This window comes from Pleurodeles waltl, chromosome 7 (genome assembly GCF_031143425.1).
Source record: "Pleurodeles waltl isolate 20211129_DDA chromosome 7, aPleWal1.hap1.20221129, whole genome shotgun sequence".
Lineage (NCBI taxonomy): Eukaryota > Metazoa > Chordata > Amphibia > Caudata > Salamandridae > Pleurodeles > Pleurodeles waltl.
In genome coordinates, this window is record NC_090446.1 from 901,936,002 (window position 1) to 901,960,506 (window position 24,505).

At 44.7% G+C, this 24,505-nt stretch overlaps 1 protein-coding gene across 2 annotated transcripts in view; it reads right to left on the reverse strand.

The window, feature by feature from the left end:
• The window catches only part of TBC1D9B (TBC1 domain family member 9B), a 172,277-nt gene that overhangs the window by 118,833 nt on the left and 28,939 nt on the right, over positions 1–24,505 (reverse strand). For both annotated transcript variants that reach the window (XM_069199510.1, XM_069199509.1), the window contains exons 4-5: positions 5,907–6,135; positions 3,975–4,233 (exon numbers count right to left, since the gene is read on the reverse strand). In XM_069199510.1, the coding sequence (XP_069055611.1) occupies positions 3,975–4,233; positions 5,907–6,135 (488 nt within the window). The remainder of the gene's footprint in view (positions 1–3,974; positions 4,234–5,906; positions 6,136–24,505) is intronic.

Here is a 24,505-nt window from a genome sequence, read left to right on the forward strand (position 1 = left end):
TAGGCACTGTTGTAAGGGCCTCATGTGCAATCTTGCGTTTGGGACAATGGCTATGCATGAGGACATCATGCCTAGGAGTTTTAACACCATCTTTGCATGTATTTTTTGTGTTGGATACATGGCTTGTATGACTGTGTAAAAATTTTGAACCCTTTGTGGACTTGGAGTGGCTATCCCTTTTGTTGTGTTGATTGTCGCTCCCAAGTATTGCTGTGTTTGGCACAGCAGAATGTGTGACTTTGTATAGTTGATGGAGAACCCTAGTTTGTAGAGGGTTTGTATGACATAATCTGTGTGGTGTGAACACTTTGTTAGGGAGTTGGTCTTGATTAGCCAATCGTCTAGGTAGGGGAACACGTGTATTTGCTGCCTTCTGATATGTGCAGCTACTACTGCCAGACATTTTGTAAAGACTCTCGGTGCAGTTGTTATACCGAACGGCAACACTTTGAATTGGTAATGTATTCCTTTGAATACGAACCTTAGGTATTTCCTGTGCAAGGGATGTATCGGTATGTGGAAATACGCGTCTTTTAGATCTAAGGTTGTCATGTAGTCTTGTGGTCTCAACAGTGGTAATACATCCTGTAGCGTGACCATGTGAAAGTGTTCCGATTTGATGTAGGTGTTTATTGTTCTGAGATCTAAGATTGGTCTCAGTGTTTTGTCTTTTTTTGGTATTAGAAAGTACAGTGAGTAAACTCCTGTGTTCTTTTGTGGACCTGGTACTAATTCTATTGCGTCTTTTTGCAGTAATGCTTGAACTTCTAGTTGTAGAAGGTCTAAATGCTGTTTTGACATATTCTGTGTTTTGGGTGGGACGTTTGGAGGGAGTTGGAGAAATTCTATGCAATAACCATGCCGGATAATTGCTAAGACCCAAGTGTCTGTTGTTATCTCCTCCCAAAATTTGTAGAACTGGCTTAGTCTTCCCCCCACTGGTGTTGTGTGAAGGGGTTGAGTGACTTGTGAGTCACTGTTTGGTTGGTGGGGTCTTGGGACCCTGAAATTTTCCCCGGTTTCTAGGGAATTGTCCCCCTCTGTATTGGCCCCGAAAGCCTCCCCTTTGGTACTGTCTCTGGTAGGTAGACGGTGTTGTTTGTGAGGTACTAGCTTGTGTGGTTTGACCTCGAAACCCCCCTCTGAAGGTTGTTTTGCGAAACGTGCCAAAAGTGCCTCTGCCCTGCGGGGAATAGAGTGCGCCCATGGCCTTAGCTGTGTCAGTATCTTTTTTCAATTTTTCAATTGCCGTGTCCACTTCGGGTCCAAACAATTGTTGTTCATTGAACGGCATATTGAGCACTGCCTGTTGTATCTCGGGTTTGAAGCCGGATGTGCGCAACCATGCGTGCCTCCTTATGGTTACCGCTATATTTATTGTTCTTGCAGCTGTATCCGCTGCATCCAAAGAGGAACGTATTTGGTTGTTGGAGATATTTTGTCCCTCCTCAACCACTTGTTTTGCCCGTTTCTGGAATTCTTTGGGTAGATGCTTGATGAGATGCTGCATCTCGTCCCAATGGGCTCTGTCATATCGCGCTAGGAGCGCCTGCGAGTTAGCGATGCGCCACTGGTTTGCAGCTTGTACTGCAACCTTTTTCCCAGCTGCGTCGAACTTGCGGCTCTCCTTGTCTGGAGGTGGTGCGTCGCCTGATGTGTGCGAGTTGGCTCTTTTACGAGCTGCTCCTACGACAACTGAATCTGGTGGCAGTTGTGATGTGATAAAAGCAGGGTCCGTGGGCGGTGCTTTATATTTCTTCTCCACCCTTGGAGTTATTGCTCTGCTTTTGACAGGTTCTTTAAAGATCTGTTTAGCGTGCCTTAGCATTCCCGGGAGCATAGGGAGGCTTTGATAATTGCTATGGGTGGAGGAGAGGGTGTTGAAAAGGAAGTCATCTTCGACAGGCTCTTGTATGGAACTCTGCTGCCCTAGCTACCACCTGTGCATACGCTGTACTGTCTTCAGGTGGTGAGGGCTTAGTAGGGTACGACTCAGGGCTATTGTCTGATACTGGGGCTTCAGAGATCCCACGCATCCTGGTCATCTTGGCTCATAGTGGTATGAGCTGGTGAATGTGACGGAGTCTGTGCCGGTGATGTATGAGTTACCGGTGGTGGAGTTACCTTCTTTACCACTTTTGCTTGTGGTGTCTTTTCTTGTGGTTGGAAATCGAGTTTCCTTTTTCTCCTGATTGGGGGAAGAGTGCTGATCTTCCCTGTACCACTTTGTATGAAGATCCGGTTTTGTGTGTGGTCTACATCTGTGGTTTGTAAATCTTCCTCAAACCTGTGTTTGCGCATTTGGGAGGACAGTGATTGTTCCTCTGAGTACGAACTGGCTGTCGGTTCAGTTGCTGGTCGTTTAGGCACCGAAACCGTGTCTTTTGTTGTTGTCGGCTCCGACGAGATTTTTCTCTTTTTCGGTGTCGAACTTTCTCGGCGTCGGCCATCTTCGGTGCCGCTGTCTCTGTGCCGAGCAGCCTCGGTGGTGCTGTCTGGGTGTCGACCCTTTTCTGCAGCACTTTCTCGGTCCCGAGATTGCTGCGTGCCTGTGTCTCGACCCGAGTCGGACGACCTCGGCACCAGTTCGCCTTTTTTCGGTGCCGATGGACGGTCACCTACTTTATGGGTTGAGCCATGGCCTGTTGGCAGTGGCGTCCCCTGGGTTTTATCTGTTTTCCCATGTGGTGCTTGCTTCGACGTCTTACTCACGGTTTCTTCGACGTCGAATTCTTCCGAGTCCGATTCATGGATGGAGAAGGCTTCCTCTTCTTCTCCCTGTTCCTCGAACCCTCGTTGTCCTGTCGGCGTGGACGCCATCTGCAACCGCCTGGCTCTTCGGTCACGGAGCGTTTTTCTCGACCGAAACGCTCGACAGGCCTCACACGTTTCTTCCTTGTGCTCGGGTGACAGGCACAAGTTACAGACCAAATGCTGGTCTGTATAGGGATATTTACTGTGGCATTTAGGACAGAATCGGAACGGGGTCCGTTCCATCAGTCTCGATGTTGCACGCGGTCGGGCCGACCAGGCCCCGACGGGGGATCGAAATTACCCTGAAGGGCTACCGGAGCTCTTCATGATACGGTGTCGATTCTAATCTAACCCGATACCGAACGAAACAATACAGATGTAGTTTTCTAAAGTTATGACTATCTTTCCGTCCCGAAACACGGAGCGAAAAGGAACACGTCCGAACCCGATGGCGGAAAAAAACCAAATCTAAGATGGAGTCGACGCCCATGCGCAATGAAAACAAAGGAGGAGGAGTCCCTCAGTCTCGTGACTCGAAAAGACTTCTTCGAAGAAAAACAACTTTAACACTCCGACCCAACACCAGACGGCGGACTATGCACAGCATGTGTATCTGCAGCTACACATGCCACCGAACATAATGTTCTGGTGTCCGATTATAGTTGTGAAGTCTAGAACATTATAGTAAAAGCATCAAAACAACAATACTACTTCCCAATTGAGTGAATTTACAACAGACACAATCATTAAATCTCTGTATAATGAAGGAACAAAGCCAAACAGTCTCCCAGGGCAGATGAGGCTAGTGTGCTTTATGCATGGCTCTCACTAAGCTACATAGAACATCACATGCAGGTTATCAGCCCTGACCTAATCACCTACTAATGTTTTTAAAAGCACATCATTTACAACCAATAATGTTGCACCGAAAAACTGGGATTCATTTGTAAAATAGCTCACATCATTAAAAGATGGGTGATTTGTCACAGATCTTCTATTAAAGGGAACTTTCTGGAGGAGGAGGGATCTGGAGGGAAGGGTCGGTGTGGGAAGAAAGAGCACTGCATGCAAGAGCTGAGCTTGAAGAGATGCACACTTCAAGGACTACATTTATATAAGGATGGCACTGTATTTGATGCTCCCAGTTGTTTTTCCTAGTCCCAGCCTCCAGTACCCCTTACGCAACCACTCTCTAGCATCCAAGGGATGTAATCTCCTACCTCTTAAGTGCTGAGATGTTCTTGAGTTGCCGAGTGGGCTTGGGCAGACACTTGTCTTCCAGGAAGCCCTCATTGTCCAGCAGTTGCCGCATGGCGATTGTGGCCAGTTGCTCCATGAGCTTGAATGTTTCGTTGATGTTTAAGAACATGGAGAAATAGAGTTCACTGTCGCGGGTGAGTACCTTAATGCATTCTGGGAAAAGCATTGTGGCATTCTTATCCAGCTGGGTGACATCCAGCCATTGAACAACCAGAGTCACTGCATAGGCAAGAGTGTACAGAGTGAAAGAAAAACACAAAAACCATGGTTACAGCCAGTTGGCAGGGGTGAAAGGTGTGAGGCAATGATCTTCAACTAAACCGTTTGATTAAGAAAGGATAGGCTGGAAACCTCTCTCCCCACCAAAGCTGCAGCAGATGGGCAACAAATCCTGCGTGCTCTAACAATGCTGACCCCCCCAGAGTTAACATGTTATTTTTTTTATAATGTCTTTACAAGAGCATATCAATAAAATCAACATTCATCTAAAAAGTACACTCCACAACTTTTTAACTTCCTAAGTAGATTGTAATTAATTTACATTTTTTAATCTCATTTTCATTTATATTGTTTAACCTGTTAAACCACAAAATAAAAAAAACGCCTAGAAAGAGCGATTAGGAAGGCATGAAGGGCCCATACAACACAACCAAGGAGATAAGTAGAGTGGTGTGACACAGCACAGGTCACTAGGGGGAGGGAGGGGGGAAAATCACCTTATATATGGTAGAGGATTTTTTGTATTCAAAGGAACACAAAAAAAGAGGACACCTTAGTCATGTATTTCGACTGAAGTAGAAAATAAGGATTTCATTCATATTTCTGAACAATCATTCTGTAAATTACTTCTTTGGGCCAGGAACCACTAAAGGGATCAGCATTTAACCGGGAGGGGTGGGGGATGGGGGAATTAAACGTTTAAATCCAGACAATATGTTCATTGGCCCAGGGTGAATAAAATGAGAACCCCTGAGTTGGGCAGGAACAAAGGTATATGAATTAAACACAAATAATTATTTAGTTAGTGGTTGGAACCACAAACATTTCCAAAATTGTGTGTAGTGTTGTCAATTACACTTTCAGTTGCCATGTGTTTCTTTTTGGTCTAGGTTACACTTTTTAGTGAGTCTAGAGCAAATGTGGCTCATATTTTGGTTCTTATTCTGGAAGTCTGTCAAATACCTGACCAAAAATGTAAACAAGCTGTTCCAGCCACCCATAAATCATTTGGCTGGAGCCTCCTATAGACAACAGTTCAATCAGTGTTTCTAAAGAAAGTGGGAGGCATTCAATGATCTTCAAAGCAAAAACACCAAACTGTATACATAGGCCCATAAAAGAATAACCAATGCTTGTATGATACTGTACATGGTGGCTATCTTGGAATATGACTGCTTTAAAATCCCTTTCAAAAAGACAGACAAAACGGAACTAGTGGTTAGGTACATATGATAACCAATACTGCAGTGCTATGAGTACTCTCAATATTAGAATAGTTTAATGGGTTGCATGCATTCTGCAGCAATGGGTGATTAACCTCCAGATGTTAAACTAGGGTTCAGCAGTGCTAATTTACTCATTCATGGATGAAAGGAATATTGCCTGGTTATAATAACCCTTATTTAAACAGCATGAGAAATGTGTTACGTAGTCAATAGTGATCCTGAAAAGGGTGTCACTTCAAAATGAAGACTCTCTTGGGATGCATGTTAATGTTGTTACTATTCAATGTGCTTTATTCTGTTGAAAGAATCCATTTCTGATATCACTGAATGTAGTAAGCAGTTGTCAACTCACTTTTGCACTATAAAATATGAAGGTTGTACCAGTCACCACCACTGAGAATTTGGAGTGTGTTGCACAAGGGTGTTTAAAGATGGAGGTTTCCTCACCTTCTTTTCCAAGAAGGAAGGAGTAGAAGCAGAGATGGTTGACTGTCAGGTAAAGCCAGCCCTGCCGGGGAACCCGCCCCTTCCAGTAGCTGCAGGAGTAATAGTTGACCAGCTTCTCCTCTTCTGGCATACCAAAGAGTTTGCGCATCTTCACTTCAGCCTCACGGAATTTTCCTGGGTCCTCCTCGTCCTTGGGTTGGATGTTCTTGTTCTCCTCTGCGATGATACCCTGTGAAGAGGAGCAGGTGAGTCAAAGGCTAACCAATTTGTGCTTTTCTCTGTAACTCCGTTTGAAACCAAGTTCTCACAAAATGCTTAGAACCTGGTTATGTGAAATCTTTTGTAATACTGGGCAGAAGCTTTCTATTCTGTATACTTCTGATAGTGACGCTGTTAGCACTAAGATACCCCATATAAATACTGCAACCTTAATGTAGTTGTTTATTGTGGGTGTTACAATTCTGTAATTGCATTACACAGTTGACAGTGAATTAATTTCTCCTACTCTTAGCCTTAAATCTATTAAAGTATCCGCCAACTCTGTTATGAGTTCTCTGAGGCCTCAGTTTAACAACTCAGAGAATTTCTACCAGAGATACCAGTTACCATGCTGTCTTAGGGCCTTTTTTCTAATTATTACTCACATATAATGATCACATCCTGATCCAGTGGAATATTCAGTCAAATGCATTTAAAACTTTCTAACGGGCCACCACTGCCGACAAAATTATCCTAGGAAACGTTTAGGCAGACACTCAGCCTCTCCTAATCTCTGACGTCCCACAGGACTCTTTCTGCTATATGTCTACACTATATTACAACCCACACAGGGTAACTCATAAAGAACCCAAAGGATCTGGGTAAATCATTTTACAAAACAACATTGATCCATCAGGAAACAATGGGAAAACTTTAACCCTTATAACTATCATACAGCATAGATATAAACAGCCATTTGAAGGCCATCCTTTATTTTATATACAAAATATATTCTCTAATCATATTCAAAATTCATTAAAAAACCCTACCATATCAACACAAAAAAAAGGACAGAAAAAGTGCAAAGAAATCAAGTGCTCGTGATCAGAAAGACAAACAGAGACAATGAATCTCGCACTAATAGAAATAGACTTAAAAAACAGCCTGTTTGTTAACCCTTTTTCCACATTGGATCAACATTTATTTATATCAGAATTCAGTTCCCCATTTAGGTCCTTCACTTCATTCCACACAAAAAACAACAAATCCAGGCTAAAGCATAATCGTTGACGTTTCGACCCCCTCTACCTCTTGGGCCAATTCTGGGCTCCACATCTAAAAGATGATGGCAAGTAGTGGCTTCTGAATATAGGCGAGCGATGTACCGGCTTTGAAAAGGGATTGAATTGGAGGAAATAAGAAAATATGACCAAAGGAGGAAGTTGGGAATAATAAATCTCATATCTGTGGAAAGTTGAAGTTATATTGGAGAAGACTGTTGGTCTACATGGTTGAGTGAAGTTTGGATGTCCCCTATCTACTAGTCCCGAGGAAGACCCGTTGTGGAGCCTGGAATTTCTCCAGGACAAGTAGAAATGAGATCGCATATTTCTGTGACAAATTGAGTAGCTGGATAAAGTGGAGAATGAAAATATAGCTGCCTTTATGCAACCAGTGCTGGGCCACGTGGAGATTCAGAAATGGCCCAATGTTCGTATTTTGTGCCGCCAGGCTTAAGCAGTAGCAAAACATTTGCTTCCATACTATCAACAGCACACTGTTCAAATCTAACAGGCAATACATCCAATTCAGTCAGCAGCTCCCTAGAATTTGGAGCTCTCTGCTCCCCACCACATCCATCGTGCACTGCAACTCACCAAACCTGGAGGGGAGGAGGTTTGAATTTTGAATAAAGATACACTACTTTTGACTGGGGCATCCCTCATAAAGTGCACTGAATTTGGCCAATTCCTTGAATTCCCTTTGGATGGCAGCTTAGACCTGTGCACAGGCTTGTGCAACATTCCCAGGGCTGGACCACAAGGGTGTCATCCTCTTGTTTAAGTCATAAATAGAACCTGCTTAAGACTGCAGTCACTGTGGATCGCCCAATAAGCAGTGACACCTTGTGAAAGTGCTGCGGGAAATGCTGTGATCAGTATCTGGACCAATTCACCTCACCAAGAAGCTTAATGTCCCCACAGCTATTTGCAAAGCTCTCACTGCTGGGAACTGCCTGCTTGGGCGCTGCCCATATGAAAGTGATACATCTGATCTGCCTTTCTGCCTTTGGGTGAGATTCAGTCAGGGCCAAGATGGCACCAAGATTGTCTCAGTCATCCAAGTTTGAGTTTGCTCTTCTGAGTGCCTCCTGCTCCAAGCCCCTTCAAGCCACTGTAAATGGGCAAGGGCTAGTAATGCTCTGGGGAAACACCTTGAACACTGCTGTGCAACTTCCTTTGGCTACTTGCTACATTCTGTGAGTGATATCTCCTTAAATGAAAATAAAAGCTTTTACAGAAAAACCCCATTTCCTCCTTTGTTGATTCAGACCACTTCAGAAGTATACCTAAGCACCTTGAACAGAATTGTGAAGTTCTGGCTTTTAATGACCTTTGGCACATGCATATATTAGTAGCGTAATATGGCTGAGAAAAGGCACAGTACTGGACCACTCCTTAATCCAGAGCACAATGCATGCGTTTCTAAAGAGGTCTGTGCACCTGGATACCTGCACATGAGGGAAGGTATCAAGGAACAATCAGTGCTTAGTGAAAGATTTTAAACTACAACATGGATCCATGAGAAATAGAACTGCAGTCTAATTTTAGTGTTGTTCCTAATTTATAGTGTAGTTGGAAGTTTGATGAGAATTCATGAAGATTCTATTCATGACAGACAATGGTGGATGCTCTCCATGGTAACAAGTCTGGCCCCAAAGTGAGGGATGCAACAGCTGACTGGAATGCAAGAAATCATGGATGTCAATATTGGGAACAAAAAAGTGACTGACTGTTTATTTCTCAATTGAGCTTGTGCAGGAGTTTCATTTGGAGGCAAGCTGATATCTCTGGATTACAACTTGTATATGAACATTAAAGACACAATGTATATACGGTATCCTAGTTGAGCCTTTCAAGGAGCAAGGAATCAGACAGACACTTGTCGAGTACCAGCACCTTCTTGCTTCGATAGTAACATCTTAAGCGGAGAAAGTACCATCTTCTTTTTGTTGTAGTTCTTACATATAAGGGAGAATTAGGTGAGTGTTGCTGATAGACTATGTATTTTAGGTCGAGATCAAGGGAATAAATGACTTACCTATTGCTAACTGGAATTAAATTTCAAGGTGTATATATAGGATGAATTCCTAAAAACCTAAGATATACTTGGTGTCAAAGAGATGGCCCACCGACTTGCAGCCAGAGTTCATTCCATTCCTCAAGTGCTACCGCAGACAGAACCTTGAGTTCCCCAATATAAGAGTGAGAGGGGAGGGGAGGGGAAGGGAAGGACCTCCAACCATCTAAGCAACCACAGAGTCCCACACTGCCAGGGTGGCCTGGGTGACCAACGTGGAGTAAATGTACCAGGCTCTGTGTCTGCGCAGAAGCCAGGGAACCATCAACAGGCGACTGTCTGCCATCGCATGGTTCATGAAGCACCAGTGCTTCTCGGATTCCGGATGGTTTCACTCTACTAAGAAGCGTAGTTGCATCACCTGGTAATAATGAGTAAGAATGGGAACACCCAGTGTCATTATCCCACCTACCTGAACACCCCCTCCCCCATCAGCCATACAGTACATTCGGTTACGGTGCATATGTGGCCATTCCTCCTTCCCCCAGACAAAACTGTGGAACACAGCTTGAAGTGATTTAAGGACCTCGGCCGCCAGAGATAAAGATAGGGCTTGGAACAGGAAGAGGGCTCGGGGAAGTGCAGTCGTTTTCAGAGCCGCTCTTCTCCCGAGCGAGGAGAGGCGATACTGGCACCACCTGGCCAAGCCCACCCTGATCCGGGCTAGCAAGGAGCAGTAATTTATGCAAACAGTGTCCGTGATTGTCATCCGAGATTCCCAGATAGGATTTGTGGGATTCGGTCAATGGTAGCGAGTACCGTGGCCTCAGGAGATTTTGGGTGTGCGGCGTAGCAGTCAGGTTAAGGCCCTGCGACTTCGAGATGTTGACACGGAAGCCCAAGGCTTTACCGAATAACTAAAGTTCCATCAGATAGGGCGACAGAGAGAGGATCGGGTCGTCAAAGTGCCACGAACATACAGCCTGATAACATGGTCTTCTCCCCCGAATAACACCCCTGTGATCTTTGGATCGTCACAGACTCCCTGGGCTATAAGCTCCATGTAGAGTGTGAACAACAGGGGAGCTAGAACACCCCCCTGCCTTGTGCATCTGCAAATTGGGAAGGTGAACAGGAGAGTTCCATTGACTCGTACCGCAGCTTTGAGTTTGCTATATCTGCTAAAAACCCAGGAGTAGAACTTATTCCCGAAGCAAAAGTGACTCATGGTGGGGTCTTGGTATGGCCAGTGCACTCTAATGAATGCCTTTTTACCATTAGCAGCCAGGAGGATGAACTCCCGACGTGACCATTTGGCTTTGTCAATGAGATGTAGGATCCGTTTAGTATTATCCCCACACTGCCTGTGAAGGATAAAACCTGACTTGTCATGGTCTAAAACTTGCATGAGGGGGTGAAGCTGCACCACCTGGATGCCAGTACATAGCTTAGCATCCACAATAGTAAGTGAAAAAAAGGTGGTAGGAGCAAGTCCTTACCAGGCTTTGGGATCACAGATACTGAGACCTCTAGCATAGAAGTGGAGCGTAAGTCACAGAATAAATTAAAGAGCCTAGTAAGTAGTGGAGCAAAATCTTGGCAAATAGTCTTGTAAAACAGGGCAGAGAAGCCATCAGGACCGAGGATTGTAGCAACTTCAAAACGTGCTATTGCAGACACAACCTCTTCTATTCTTATAGGTTTACCTAGGGAATCTGCTTGCTGTGAGGTGGGCCACAGTGTTTGGGCCCCCCTGAAGATACGCCAGCGTGTCCGCAGCATGCAAGTCTGGCACCTGTTACCGAATTTTATATTAGTCCCTAAAGGCATTCGCAAGTCGTGTGTCTCCTGTGACCGTCTCCACTGCCATTATCAAGACTTCACTAACCTGTTCATCCAGTCGCTGGCATCTACATAAAACGTGTGCAGAAAAGGGCACATTCTGCCCTAACCACATCTAGGCCACACAGCAGAGCCAAGGCAGAGTGAAACTGCCGCCAAACTCTCGCTGCACCATTTCTCTTATAAATGGCCTCTAATTCACACGCTTGTGTCTTCAATGTCCCACTCCTGTTCCTTCGCAACTTATTTTCAGCAGCAGAGATAGCAATGAACTCCCCCTGCACTACAGCTTTCAGTGTCTCCCAGGGGGTGGAGAGAGTCATCTTGTTTGTGTCACTGATCTTCAAGAAGTCCAAATTAATGTGCTGCAGCTTGTCAACAATGTCTGTGTGATGCAGTGAAGAATCACCAAGCCTCCACACCCTGAAGATCAAACGTGGATGAGCAAACTGTAGGATAAGAGTCAGGGGCATGGTCCGATAGGGCCTTAGGTTCATTGTCTATGGTTTTGACCTTACTGCACAGAGCAGGCGTATGTAAACAAAAATAAAAAGTTAACCTGTATGCATGTTTTATGGACAGGAGTAGTAGTATGTAAAGAGTCTAGGCTTCTGGCTAGACAATCGCCTTACGATGGAGCAGCAATCTAAAAAGTTTTCCTCATCCTGCTTTCGCCTTTTAAGAACTTTAAGGAACATTCTTAACCTCCTACCTCCTCTGGCCAGAAGAATTCTCATTCAGGCCTTGATATTTTCACGACTGGACTATGATAATTACCTTTTTCTCAGCTCTCCTGGTTATGTAATAAGGAGACTCCAGGTTGTACAAAATACAGCTGCAAGATTACTTATGAATATACCCAGACATCAATCAGCTAAACCTGCCTTAGCCTCCCTTCACTGACTACCTATAAAACATCGGATTTGCTTTAAGGCCCTATGCATGACACACAAAGCCCTTCATAATAAAGGCCCTAAATTTCTCCTTTTCAGTTAAGGATGCTCACCTTTGGAACTCCCTACCCCTAGAGCTCTGACAAGAAGCTTTGAAACAACCGTTCCGCAAAAAATTAAAGACCTTTTTATTTCCATCATAGTTCTTCCTTTGGGTTTTCTGTTTTGGATTGTTACTTACCTTTTAGCGCTGGGAGGCCTTCGGGTAGCCATGCGCTTTACAAATTACTTAAACTAAACTAAACTATGTGTAATCCCTCGTGTGGGGATGGGCAACCCTCCACAAGTCTGTGAGGCCCACCTCCTGCAGCCACTCCACTCCCTGCTCACAGTCTCTGCCTGACCATGGCTTTGAGCAATCAGGAGCACTGTCCACCACTAAGCTGAGTCCCCCCAATAAGGATGGCCTGATCCAGTGACAATAGGGTGCCAGCAGCACACTTTTTAAAAACTGCTCCTGATTTTTGTTAGACCTGTCAGCTCTTGCTGTGGTTTCCCCTGTCTTTTTTATTTCTGACCCCCTGTTTTTGATCCTGTGCTGATTTTCGGTTTTGCTGGCTTTAGGACTCTGGCCCTGGTCAGCAGTGGTAAAGTGCCCAAAGTGCAAGTTCTCTCCATCTACATTGTATTGGTGATTGGTTTATTCATGATTGGCATTTTTGATTTACTAGTAAGTCCCAGGTGTAACTCACCATGGCTGCCCAGGGCCTGTGAATCAAATGCTACTGGTGGGTCTGCAGCACCAATTGTGACCCCCACATGGGTAGCTCTGTAAACAAATCTCAGACCTGCCACTACAGTGTGTGTCCAGTTTGAAACTGCCATTTTGACTTGGAAATTGCACTCACTTGCCAGGTCTCTACCTTCTCTTTTACTACATGTAAATCACCCAATAGGTAGGCCCAAGGCAGCCCCATGGGCAGGGTGCAGAGTATTTAAAAGGTAGGAAGTGTACTGGTGTGGTTTACATGTCCTGATAGTGAAATACTGCTAAATTTGTTTTTCACTATTTCAAGGACTATTTCTCCCATAGGGCAACATAAGGATTGCCTTGAAATATCTTTTACGTGTAATTTCCCATTGGAAGCAGATGGTGATATGGAGTTTGGGGTCTCTGAACTCACATTTTAAAAATAAAACTTTTGGTGAACTGTGTTTTTGAATTGTAAGTTTGAAAATACCACTCTTACAAAGTGGGCCTTTTCTTGCTAAACGAGGTCAGTGGAATATAGGTCTGGATCAGGATGAAAGTTGGGCTGTTTGTGCATTCACTCTAGGCAGTCACACAAAGGGAGCTGAGGTGTGCCCTGCATTTCCTGATGGGTCTTCCTGAGCTAGAGTGGTGGGAGGATATGACACTTGCACCTGAATAGGGCTTTGCCATTTCCTTACACAAAACAGTCTCCAACCCCCTGGAGTGTATCTGGGGCCATGGCAGGGAAAGGCAGGGTCTTGTGCACTACAAGGGCTTCTCTTTGAAGTCTGCCTACTTCAAAGACAGAAATGGGTATAAGTACCGGACCTCTGACCCCACATCATCACACAGCATCATTCTGAACCGACACATCGTTGTAAGTATTCAATGCATCGCTGTTGCCCGCATTGGAGCGTGGTCCGCACCCGACTCACCGACCACGGTTTTTAACACAGGCCCAAGCTTTCCATCGCAGCACGTCAGAACAACCACCACTGCGTGCGTTTCTAGCACCGCATCACCGAAGTCTGTGACGCACTACCTGGACTCCGACGCCTGCTTTATCACTGTGAGTTCGACACATTGACGCTTGACTTTTGACACATCATCGACACATTATCTCTGGGTGCCATTTTCTTCACCAACATTGCACGCAGTAAGGAACCGATGCTTTGGGCCACAAACGACGCATCATCTACCATATGGCAGTAAGGAACTGGCGCATCACTTCACCTGTCTAGCAGTAAGGAACCGACACATAACCACCCCTGCAATAGCGAGGAACCGATGCATCTCCGGCTCTTTCAACGCATCACCTTTGTTGCGGCCCGCATTGTCTTTGGTTTTGATGCATCTCAGGTACTTTGCCTCAGTCAAGCGCTTCACTGATTTCAAGGAACTACAATTACATTTAGCCTTTTAAAAGTGATATCTTTGCTTATGTATGTTGGATTTTTGTTGTTTTGGTCTTGTTTTATTCAGATCAATATTGGCTATGTTTCTAAACTGGTGTGGGTACTTTGTGTTTTTTTCACTGTTACTGTGTGTGTACAAATACTTTACATATTGCCACTGAGATAAGCCTGAGTGCTCGTGCCAGGCTACCAAGAGGGTGAGCAGGGGTTATCTTAGCAGTGTGGCTCCTTTAGCCTGAATAGAGTGAGGGTCGCTACTTAGGGTACAAACCACTGCAAACCCCATTTCTAACAATTTTCATTAGGGTAATAAACTGAAGCAACAGTGAAGGAGAACCCATTCGCATGCACCCGGACCACTAACAGTCTTCCTCTTAAATTGGCTATTTTGTCCCCGACTGTCCCCATGGATAAGTGAGCAGCAAGAATTGTTACCCTGCCTCTTTGGCCGTGTTAGCGGAGAAGAAATGGTGGGGAAGGCACAAGACCTCAATTGATGCCAATCAAAGGAGAGGAGGTGAGTCTCCTAGAGGAGGCAGGTATTTTCCAAGTGGTGTTGCCCTCTGCTTCATATGGTTAAATAGATCTTGAACATTGAGAGTGATGACTTTCGACTCAGCAATAGCAGGGCAGAGGGTCAGTGCTCATGTTGTGGCCTCTCAGAGACGGTGTGCAGGGACTGAGATTAAATTTGGGGTGAAGGGCAGGGCCCAGGGCAAGAGGGCACAAATGGACACAAACCTGGGGAAAGCAGTCATACAGAGGGCGAGTACCAATACCCTTGAAACCCCTAAAACATAAACAAGCAGACAGATGAGTAGTCCAATAGAACTTAGTAGCCACAACATCACCCCAGTTAACTCCAGAGTCGGGGTAGTACATTCCACTTACAGTAGCCTGCCCCAAGGTTTCCGGCTCCCCTGGTAACCCACTATCACATCAGCATTAAGGATTCTCTACTAATCTGGGATTCCAACGGCAATTGAGTCCGTGCAGGGCAGTGTCCTGTTTCTCTGGATCCCCCGCCAGCTTGTCAATGACTCCTTGCCTCTCCAAGGCCATTGATGCAGGGTCTGGTTGCACTCCCTAGGGCGAGCGTCTCACCTTTTGCCACTGAGTGTCACATGCTGTCCCGGGTGGCAAGTGGAGCAAGAAGCCCTGCCTTTCACTGGGGAGATTCAGAATGCAATGGGCCTCAGACACTATTTTCGGCTGGTATAGTGAGTCCTCTAATCAGAAAAGTAGGTGGAAAGGATTGCCCAAGCTATATGAGACCCCCTTCTTCCTAAGGGAATTTGTAATGGGGCAGAAAACGCAGTGCTTCTGGAGGGTGAAGACATCGGGATCATGGTACAAGGCTAGCTGATGCTTATGTAACCGGGTTGGTCTCCATGGCTCGGTGGAGAATAGGAGAACAGTTCCTTTTAACTGGAAGTTGTGAAAACAAACCAGTATATACGGGAGGGGGGTGGGGATTGGGTGTGGAGGCTGCAGGTGACCACCTCTGGAACCAGGACATCCAGCACTATGGACCATATTCACTTGCACATCAGCATCCCCTCTCAGCTCCAGGATATCCCAGAACAGGGCCAGGATGTAATCTGAGAGGTCAGAGCTCTTCGTTCCCCTCAGTGCCCCCTGAACGGGGATATTGCTTCTATGGGAGACATTCTCAGGGGCCTCTGCCTGGTTTGCAGGTAGTCTTGTTGCTGTTGCAAGTGGAGGACTTCCTGGTGCAGATGTTAAAGTTCCGTGTCACTTGCAGTTTCTTTATCCTCAAGGTTGAAAACTCTAGTGCCCATGTTTCATCATTTGATCTTCATCACATCTGCAGCATGTTCAAAACCCACAGCAGTCCTCACTGAGTTAATTAGTGGGGGCGCGCTAAAAACATTTTGATTTTGACAGTGCCTATTGTGGAAATAAAACACAAAGAAAATGCTAAGTGGGCTTCCTTCATATCAAATCAATTTATGGACTCACTTGAGCATAAAACACTATATCATATTAATGAGCCACAGAAGATGTAAATAAATGAAGGAAACTGTTAATTGATCATGTTTCTAGAGTGACAGGGCAAAGAAGAAACCCAAAAACTTCCCTGAGCAGCTCAATGGGAAAATTCGCCATCTAATGTTCACAATGTTCTGCAATAAACCACAAATCAGTTTCTGGGACATGTATCAATAAAATATGGAGAATGAAAACCTTTACACCACACTTCACTGGATGCCAACAGATAAAAATTCCCCGCTAGGATACAAAAGCACCCACCTTCGGAGCCTCATTGCTTATGTGTAATTTCAAAAATTGCTAAAAGAAGTTAGACTACTTTGCACAGCAAGACTTTACCAATAAAAAAACAAGCATTTGCAGTGCAATCGGACTAGTGTTTGTTTGTTAGAGTTATTAGCATTGTAAATTCCTAACTGGACTTTTCTTGCCACATAAATTGAAAATGACAAGTAAAACAGTTGACAGAAGCAAGTCAATTCAAAGTGCCACGGCCGCCATGATAGTGAGCGCCAGAGTTATTGGCTTCCTGCGTGAATGTCTAGAAAGGATTGCGGCTGGGATGAAAGGCAAACCGAAACCGGAGGAGGGGCCATCACAGGCTGTAACAGGAGGAAGCGTGATATAGTGTGATGGCCAACAAAAATGTTCACTTAGTGAAATCGCCTGGGAGGAAACTCAGCACACAAAGGAGGAACATTTCACAAAATTTGCCAATAAAAATGAAACAATTAATGCAAGCACAACAAAGAATGAATAGCAAAAGTGGGCGTGGTTAAAAGCCCACAGAGAGAGGAGAACAGGCCAGAGAGCTTGCATGCTCCATCCTAAAAAGATACTGAGTGGCTATCCTAGCACTCTGGTGAAAACAGCCAGGAAAAAAAACAAGTGTAGTTATACAACAGAAATTCACGGCTTAATACGGAACAACACAGGCAAAATATGTGAAACATGGAAAATGAGAGACTTTTTTGCGTGACAAACTTTGACAACTGAGCAACAAACTAAACATGCATTTGCAATGTAATGGGTCTCGTGTTTGCTCGAGTTAGAGCTACTAGTGTTGTAAATTCCTAACTGGACTTTTCTTGCCACACAAACTGAAAATGAAAAGTAAAGTAGTTGACATAAGCAAGCCGATTCAAAGCGCCACGGCCGTCAGGAGCATGAGTGTGAAGGAGAGACATATAAGGGAAAAAAAGTTTGTTCCGTCAAACGTATCGGCAAACATGCAATTATCCATGTAACAGGGTCGATGGCCAAGGCATTAACAAAACTGCCCCAAGGAGGGACAGACGTAAAGCATTTAACAAGGATAACAAAGGATTTTGGAAAGACAAGCTCATGAACAAGTGATTAAAAGCCCACATAGATATCAACATGTTGAAAAAGCGTTCGACCTAAAAACGGGAGTGTCCTGGCAAATCCGGGACTCTTGTTCACCCAATTCTCTGAGGTACTGCTAATTCGGCCCCAGACCGGGATGAGGCTGGGTGCCAGTGCAGCTGACCTGGCCAGGAAACATCCTCAGTTGTGCACCCAGAGGGGCTGTTATGAGGTGCAAGGAGGATCCAACCAGTCACACTGACAATAAACCCAGAAAGATAACTAAATGGGTTGCGCACAAGTTGCGAAGATCTGCCACAAGTTAAAATCCTGGCAGGGCAGAGCCAGCTCTCTGTTTGATCCAACCAAGGTCTATCACACTGGTACCTGTACCATCGACGCTGGAAATGAAGCAGGCTAATCAAAAAATTCAGTTCACATTTTGTTAGGGTGACCAGAATTTTAAGGCCAAATACCTGGACATTTCACAAAAAAATAGAAGGACTACAATTTTACTTCAACTGAGCGCACAGAATGACAGCACTCATAAGCACAGAATTACAGAAGAAGCACTAAGAACATAAATAAAATGCAATTTTTAAAGCTAGTATAATAGCTTTTAATTAAACTGGTTTCCGATAACACCTGCAAACTATCTCTTCTTTGGAAGACAAAAGATATCACCTCCCACAGTTATCAGGCGTTTGTCTCTAAAAACCAGACATGAGCTAAATTTCCCCAAATCTGCCAGGACAGCTGGTGAAAAGCTGGGCCAAATCTGGGATGCCTGGTCACCTTACAATTTGTGCAGTATCAGTCAGTGGTGATTAGCATGTGTGAGTTATATACACCAGCTGGTGTGAAGTGACTTGCCCCCTATGGACCCCTTGGCTGCCGATCACTACAAGCCTGTTGTATGCATTTTATTTGCACTTTCACATCTTTATATAGCGTTTCATGCCCCTGACGAGGGGCCATAGCGCTTGGAGTGGACGGATAGCACGCTAATACATGCGTTTTGGACAATGACTGGAAAGTGGAATGTCATTTATTGCAGTGTAAACTTTTCCCAATATTTATCTGAAAGAACATGGATATTTGAATGGTAAAGCTGGATTTCCAGTGCCCGCCGAGTTCAACAGCGCGGCCTGCAGATTAGGTTAGTGACACGCAGTGTTCCTAAGGCTGCCTTCCTGAGAGGGTCATATAGAGGGAGGGAGGTCTGCCTCACAGAGTGCACGGCTGCGCTGCAGGAGTGGAAGGCAGCGTCAGTGTGGCAGCGAGGGAAGCAGTGCACTAGCATGGGAGATAGTAGCACCAGTGCCAAGGATGTAGCTGGGACGAGTTGTTTGGGTGTCACACTGTGTCATAACTGTATTTTCTGATAAATAGTTTTTTTTTTTTTTTTTTACAAAATCTTCTGTTTTTTCTAATTTAGTAACCGTGCCAGTCTGCATTCCTCTCCCTTTCCACTGCACCTTAAGCCCATCTCGTTCGCCCTCCTTACTGTGTTATGTATTTATCATTAAATGCAAGTCTGATTGTTGAAAATCTGAACCTCGCACCCCCAACCTCCAATCTCACTGAACAAGGTACGCCCAAGGTGCGGGAGGTAGCACCACTGCGTCATGTAAGAGGCAGCACCAGCATGTGATAAGAGGCGTCACCAGTGTGGGTAGCAGCGCCAGCATGTGATGGGAGGCAGCAACACCAGCGAGTGATGGGAGGCCGCGCCAGAGTGTGATGGGAGGCAGCGCCTGTGTGGGTACCAGAGCCAGCGTGTGGTGGGAGGCAGCGCCAGCGTGTGGTGGGAGGCAGCGCCAGCGTGTGGTGGGAGGCAGTGCACACGCACGTCCGATGATGGCGAGGTGACGGACACACTTCTACCTCTTGCTGCATCAGGAGAGCCCTGGGAGGAGGTCACAGCCGCTGTGTGAAGTCCTTGCATAGGTCGACTGTTCACAACGGAAACCTCTCGATGTTTTTCCAGCATGTTTGTTTGTGTAAGTGTGACCTCTGTCTCTGAGCCTAGGGGTTTTATAGCGCAGACACACATGCCAAAAGTTCTGACTCAGCCCCCCAGCCCCAATAGAAGTCAGTGTGTGAAATACATTCTCCCAATTAGTGTTTTTAAAATTTCCCACTTTCTTCTTCTAAAATGTTGGCATGTATAGGCGCAAGGGCGACAAAGTGCTCTGCGCCATCATTGGTGTGAGCTCAGAGGAGATTGTAAAACCGGATGCAGGGCCTGCATTCGGTTTTATGGTCACAGGTATGAAGAAACTCACGCAAAGTTCGGATTTGTGCGCTCACAATGTCCACCCTGTAGCCCCATACCCCCTCCCAACCCCTGAGTTCGGTGCAAAGTGAATTGCCTGGGCACACGTGTGATCAGGTAAACCAATCTCAGGGAATGCTTCCACACTTTACCCCCCTTGTAAGTTGCAGAACTACAAATCAAGTGCCAACCCAATGCTATGCACCAGTGTTATTACCCAGGTTTTTTTGTCTCGTTTTTCTGCGGCGCTATGAATGAGGTAATTGGAGCCAATGCCACTGGCAGTAATCTTTCACACAGACCACACAGCTTTAGCATTTATTTAATTTTTAAACAGTTCTGCTAGTCTCCTTTCGGGTCATTCATAGCGCACAGTGTTGCCCATAGACATTACTTTGCACCATTGGAGTGTCTCAACCAGTCTTAATTTTTTCTGTGAATTCTGTGGCCTGCAGGCCTGTATTTACAATGGGGAAAATCAAAACTACAAGGGTTAGAATAAAACAGTAACATAACACCGGCAGTGGAAAAGGTGCCGACGCCTGACACAGAACTAGGGCCACTAACATTCCAATATCACTCTGCAGGACACTGTGCCCATGAGGCCTCAAAACATGCTTACTGGGGAGCAAGTGAACTAGAAGTCAATGGGCCCAGTTTTGCAGTTTCATTCCATAATCTCATACTATGAATTAAGCCCCATACAAAATATAACTTCAGCGGAATTGAGGGGGGATTGCTATTCATATGTGGTTTTTTTTTTTAGCTCTGATCCTTTTGCCTCTTCCTGCAGTCAGCTTTGGCTGCTCGCTGGTGCCATTTTTGAGAGACAAGTTTACAACAAGCATGTTTGTCTTGTATTTCAACAACGCTATAATTAAGTTAGCAGAGCAGCCTGAGAAGATTTATGGCATCAATAAAGGAGATAAGCAATGCTCTGTTTGCGATGTCATGGGTGCTAGGAGGGAGAGAGAGAGATGGAGAGAGAGAGAGAGAGATGGAGAGAGAGAGAGAGAGATGGAGAGAGAGAGAGAGAGAGAGAGATGGAGAGAGAGAGAGAGATGGAGAGAGAGAGAGGGAGAGGGAGAGGGAGAGGGAGAGGGAGAGGGAGAGGGGGAGGGAGAGGGGGAGGGGGAGGGGGAGGGGGAGAGGGAGACTCTCTGCAATGTGATGCGAGGGCATATGGTGTTTGTTTAGTAAAATAAGCTTATTTTAGGAGCCGGGTACGAAGACAGCACTGTAATAAAGCCAAAACAAATGTCATTGACATGGGAGGAGTTGGGAGGAACAGAATGCTGCAGTAAAAACGGAGGCAGCTACCAGCCTAAAACACGCACAAACGCACAGTGAAAGGGAACCACCAAAGAAATGTAAAAAAAAAAAAAATAGTCAGTCACAGCAATCAATAAAGAAACCAAAGTGGAACAATACAGAAGCTTGTTACTGTCCTGAAACAGAAAAAGGAGGGAGAAAAAGGCAGAACTGACCACTAGCGAGCAAGAATTTTTGAAGGACACTGCAACCAACAAATAAAACGGTTACACTCAACCTCAAAACTGTTTTTTTAACAAATGGCAAGTCCTAACTGGGAGAAATATAATATAGTGAAAATGCTATATGCCAAAAAGAAAAAAAAAAAAAAAAAAAAAAGCCTTACCTCATATCACCATTTAGCGCAAGCGTTCAAGCCAAGTGAGACCACCATACCAAATTGTATGAAGCATGCATCAAACTGTAGGCTCATTGCTCATAGTGTAGGTTCACTACGGGTTCACAAAATTTCCAACAAATTCCAACAGAACTATGCCATAATACACTTGAAAAGTAAGGTACGTCGTACATCCAAGAAAGTGATCTATGGGTTTACCTGCTCTTGTGGGAAACTTTATTTGGGCAACACTAGTCAAGAGATCTGTATACCCGTGATACGGCACGTTTCAAATCACATGATGACTCAAAATGTACCTCTAGGAAATCACCTAATGAACCATTCACATACATAGGATCAACTAAAAAAAGGCAAGCTGAAGTACGGAAACCACTCTGGCCAATAGTCTGAGTTAAAGCATTAAACGCTCACACTTGTCAGTCTTGTAAACTATCCCATCAGATGTTTGAAGTAGTTTTTCCTTATTTTATATCCATATTAATTGATTTCAATATTCACAAACAGAAAAGTCAGCTTTTGCCCTGCTATTTTACCCATGCACAGGGATACTATTTTTAAATACAAAAATAACATTAATTCTAAATTTCCTCAAGACACTGTAGTATCACTGTGAAACTGTACCACAATTGGGCCATTCAAATTTATCCTTCAATTCATTAAACAATAATGAGCACTAGAGAGTCTTTTCCTGAAGCATCATGGACATCACTTTCACAGAAATAACACTCTGAATACCACCAAAATACACAAATTATGTGGTAGTCTTTATGATATGATAAAAAATGTTTATTTACACCAATTAAACAGGCTACGATATCATACATGGCCCCTCAAATCACCTTTGTTCAAAATTGATAGCTTGAGTTGAGCTCAAGATGTTACACAGGATTCCCATTGTGGCACACAATGGAGGGGCCGCAAACAGTGTTGACAGAGGGAAGAGAATCCTTATAGTGATTTCAAACTACAAGTGCACCCAAGCCTATCTGAGCTGTGAACATAACTTATGCAAGAATCTGGCCAATATGTGTACTTACATCTATTCCTCTGATTGTGTCAGGTGTGCGGATTTAAAAACTGATGATGTATTTCACATCATTGGCATTGGATATAAACATCACATACAAAAGCAGGTATGTCCTGGACACGTCATTCTGGCCCATTTGTAAGATGTGATACTTTGAAATGGTCAATAATTGCAAGGAGCTTACTCCCCATTTTTTAAATTCACAGATTAAGGAGGATAAAGTAATGGTAATGAAGCCATCACATGTATTTTTGCCAAAAACAATTGTAGATGCTTTCCCTTGACGCAGTACACTGCATGCTCATTGAGCTGCGCATTACTCCTTTAACGTGTACTCTGTCACATTTAGAGGTATACAGATGAGTGTATATCGGAGTTGAAGGGAGTGAGACGTTCAATTTTGATTGAGGTCTATAAGAGACCAAACGTCTCTCAGCAGCATTCAACACCGTATTGCGCCATAAGCTGGTCGCAGGGTTACACAACATCGGCCAATCAAGAAGACGCTCTAAGATGGATCACCTCATTCCTCCCCAGAAGAAGACAAAGTCTGTCTTCCTCCCTTCAACTCTGATCCCGAGGAAATCGTCTGCGGTGTCCCTTAGAGCTCATCCCTCAGCCCCACCCTGTTCAACACCTGCATGACTCCGTTGGCCAACATCGCCGGATCCCAAAGACTCATCATATCATACGCAGACGATACTCAGCTTATCCTCTCTCTCTTTCGCTCTCCATGGACCCCACCACCACCAGAACCAGCTTCCACAGGTGCACTGCGAGCATCACCAACTGGATGAGAGAACTCCCTGAAGCTCAACACTGACAACAGAGAAGTACTGATCTTCAGCAACAACACCACTCCCTGGAATGCTTCCTGGTGGCCCGGGGAACTAGGACCAGCATCCTGCCCATCAGATTGCACCAGAAATCTCAGCATCACCCTTGACAGCAAGCTACCATGAAGTCCCAGATCAATGCAGTCTCCTCTGCCTGCTTCTTCACCATGCACATGCTACGAAATATTTTCAAGTGGATCCCCTGAACAATAGACGCACTGTCACACAAGCCCTCATCACTAGCAGGCTGGACTACAGCGACGCTCTCTTCTCTTGGATAGCTGCACACCTTCTCCAGAGACTTCAGACCATTCAGAATGCCACAGTCAGACTCGTCCTCGACATCCCCTGATTGACCCACATCATCCCTCACCTTAAGGAACTCCACTGGCTCCCAGTATAGAAGAAATACAAGTTCAAACTGCTGGCCCACGCATACAAGGCCCTACACAACCTAGGACCAAACTACATCAACCAGCCAAACAACTACGCTTCCCCTCTCTCTTGCTTGTCCACACTCCCTGCATCAACAGAAGCACGATCGGCGGGCACGCCTTCTCCTTTCTTCACAGCGCAAACATGGAATGGCCTCCCCCTGCAGTTTCGAATCTCACCTTTTCTACCGTAATTCCAAAAAGCACTCAACACCTGGCTTTTCAACTGAGTCCCAGAGACCTTGTAAGTGGTGATTATCTGCACTATATAAATTGAATGATTGATTAGTTGACTGATTAAAGGCCTTTCATTACAGACATTCAAGGTAATAGTAGGGTAGCCATTTAACTTCTAAGTAATTCTGAAGTGGGTGTAGTTACTGGTAAATTATGGTTTGATTGAGCACCATAGCTAGAGAATAATTTGTGCAATAAATGTAAACCGGATTATAGGTGCAACAATTGATTGATGCTGTATGACGAGGTCTGCCTGTGGCACCTCTGAAATCACAAATGAATACAAAGTAAAAACGGCTTAGCATTACATGTATCTCTACAACACCAGGTGACTTTCAAAAGTGCTCTTAAGTTTACTGTCTATATAACAATGATGGAAATGCATACTGTTTCATTTTTTCTTGAACAAATGCTACAGTGAATGAATGTGAAACAGTGCATGTGGCTTTACATTTGTAAAAAAAAATATATATATCACACAATAACAACTAAAAATACAACTTGATGAAACTAATGGAAATGAAAAAAATACCATATGTGTTTAGTAAGCTCAGGCATGTATTGCCACATGGTTTGAGATTTTTAATGTGTTTGTA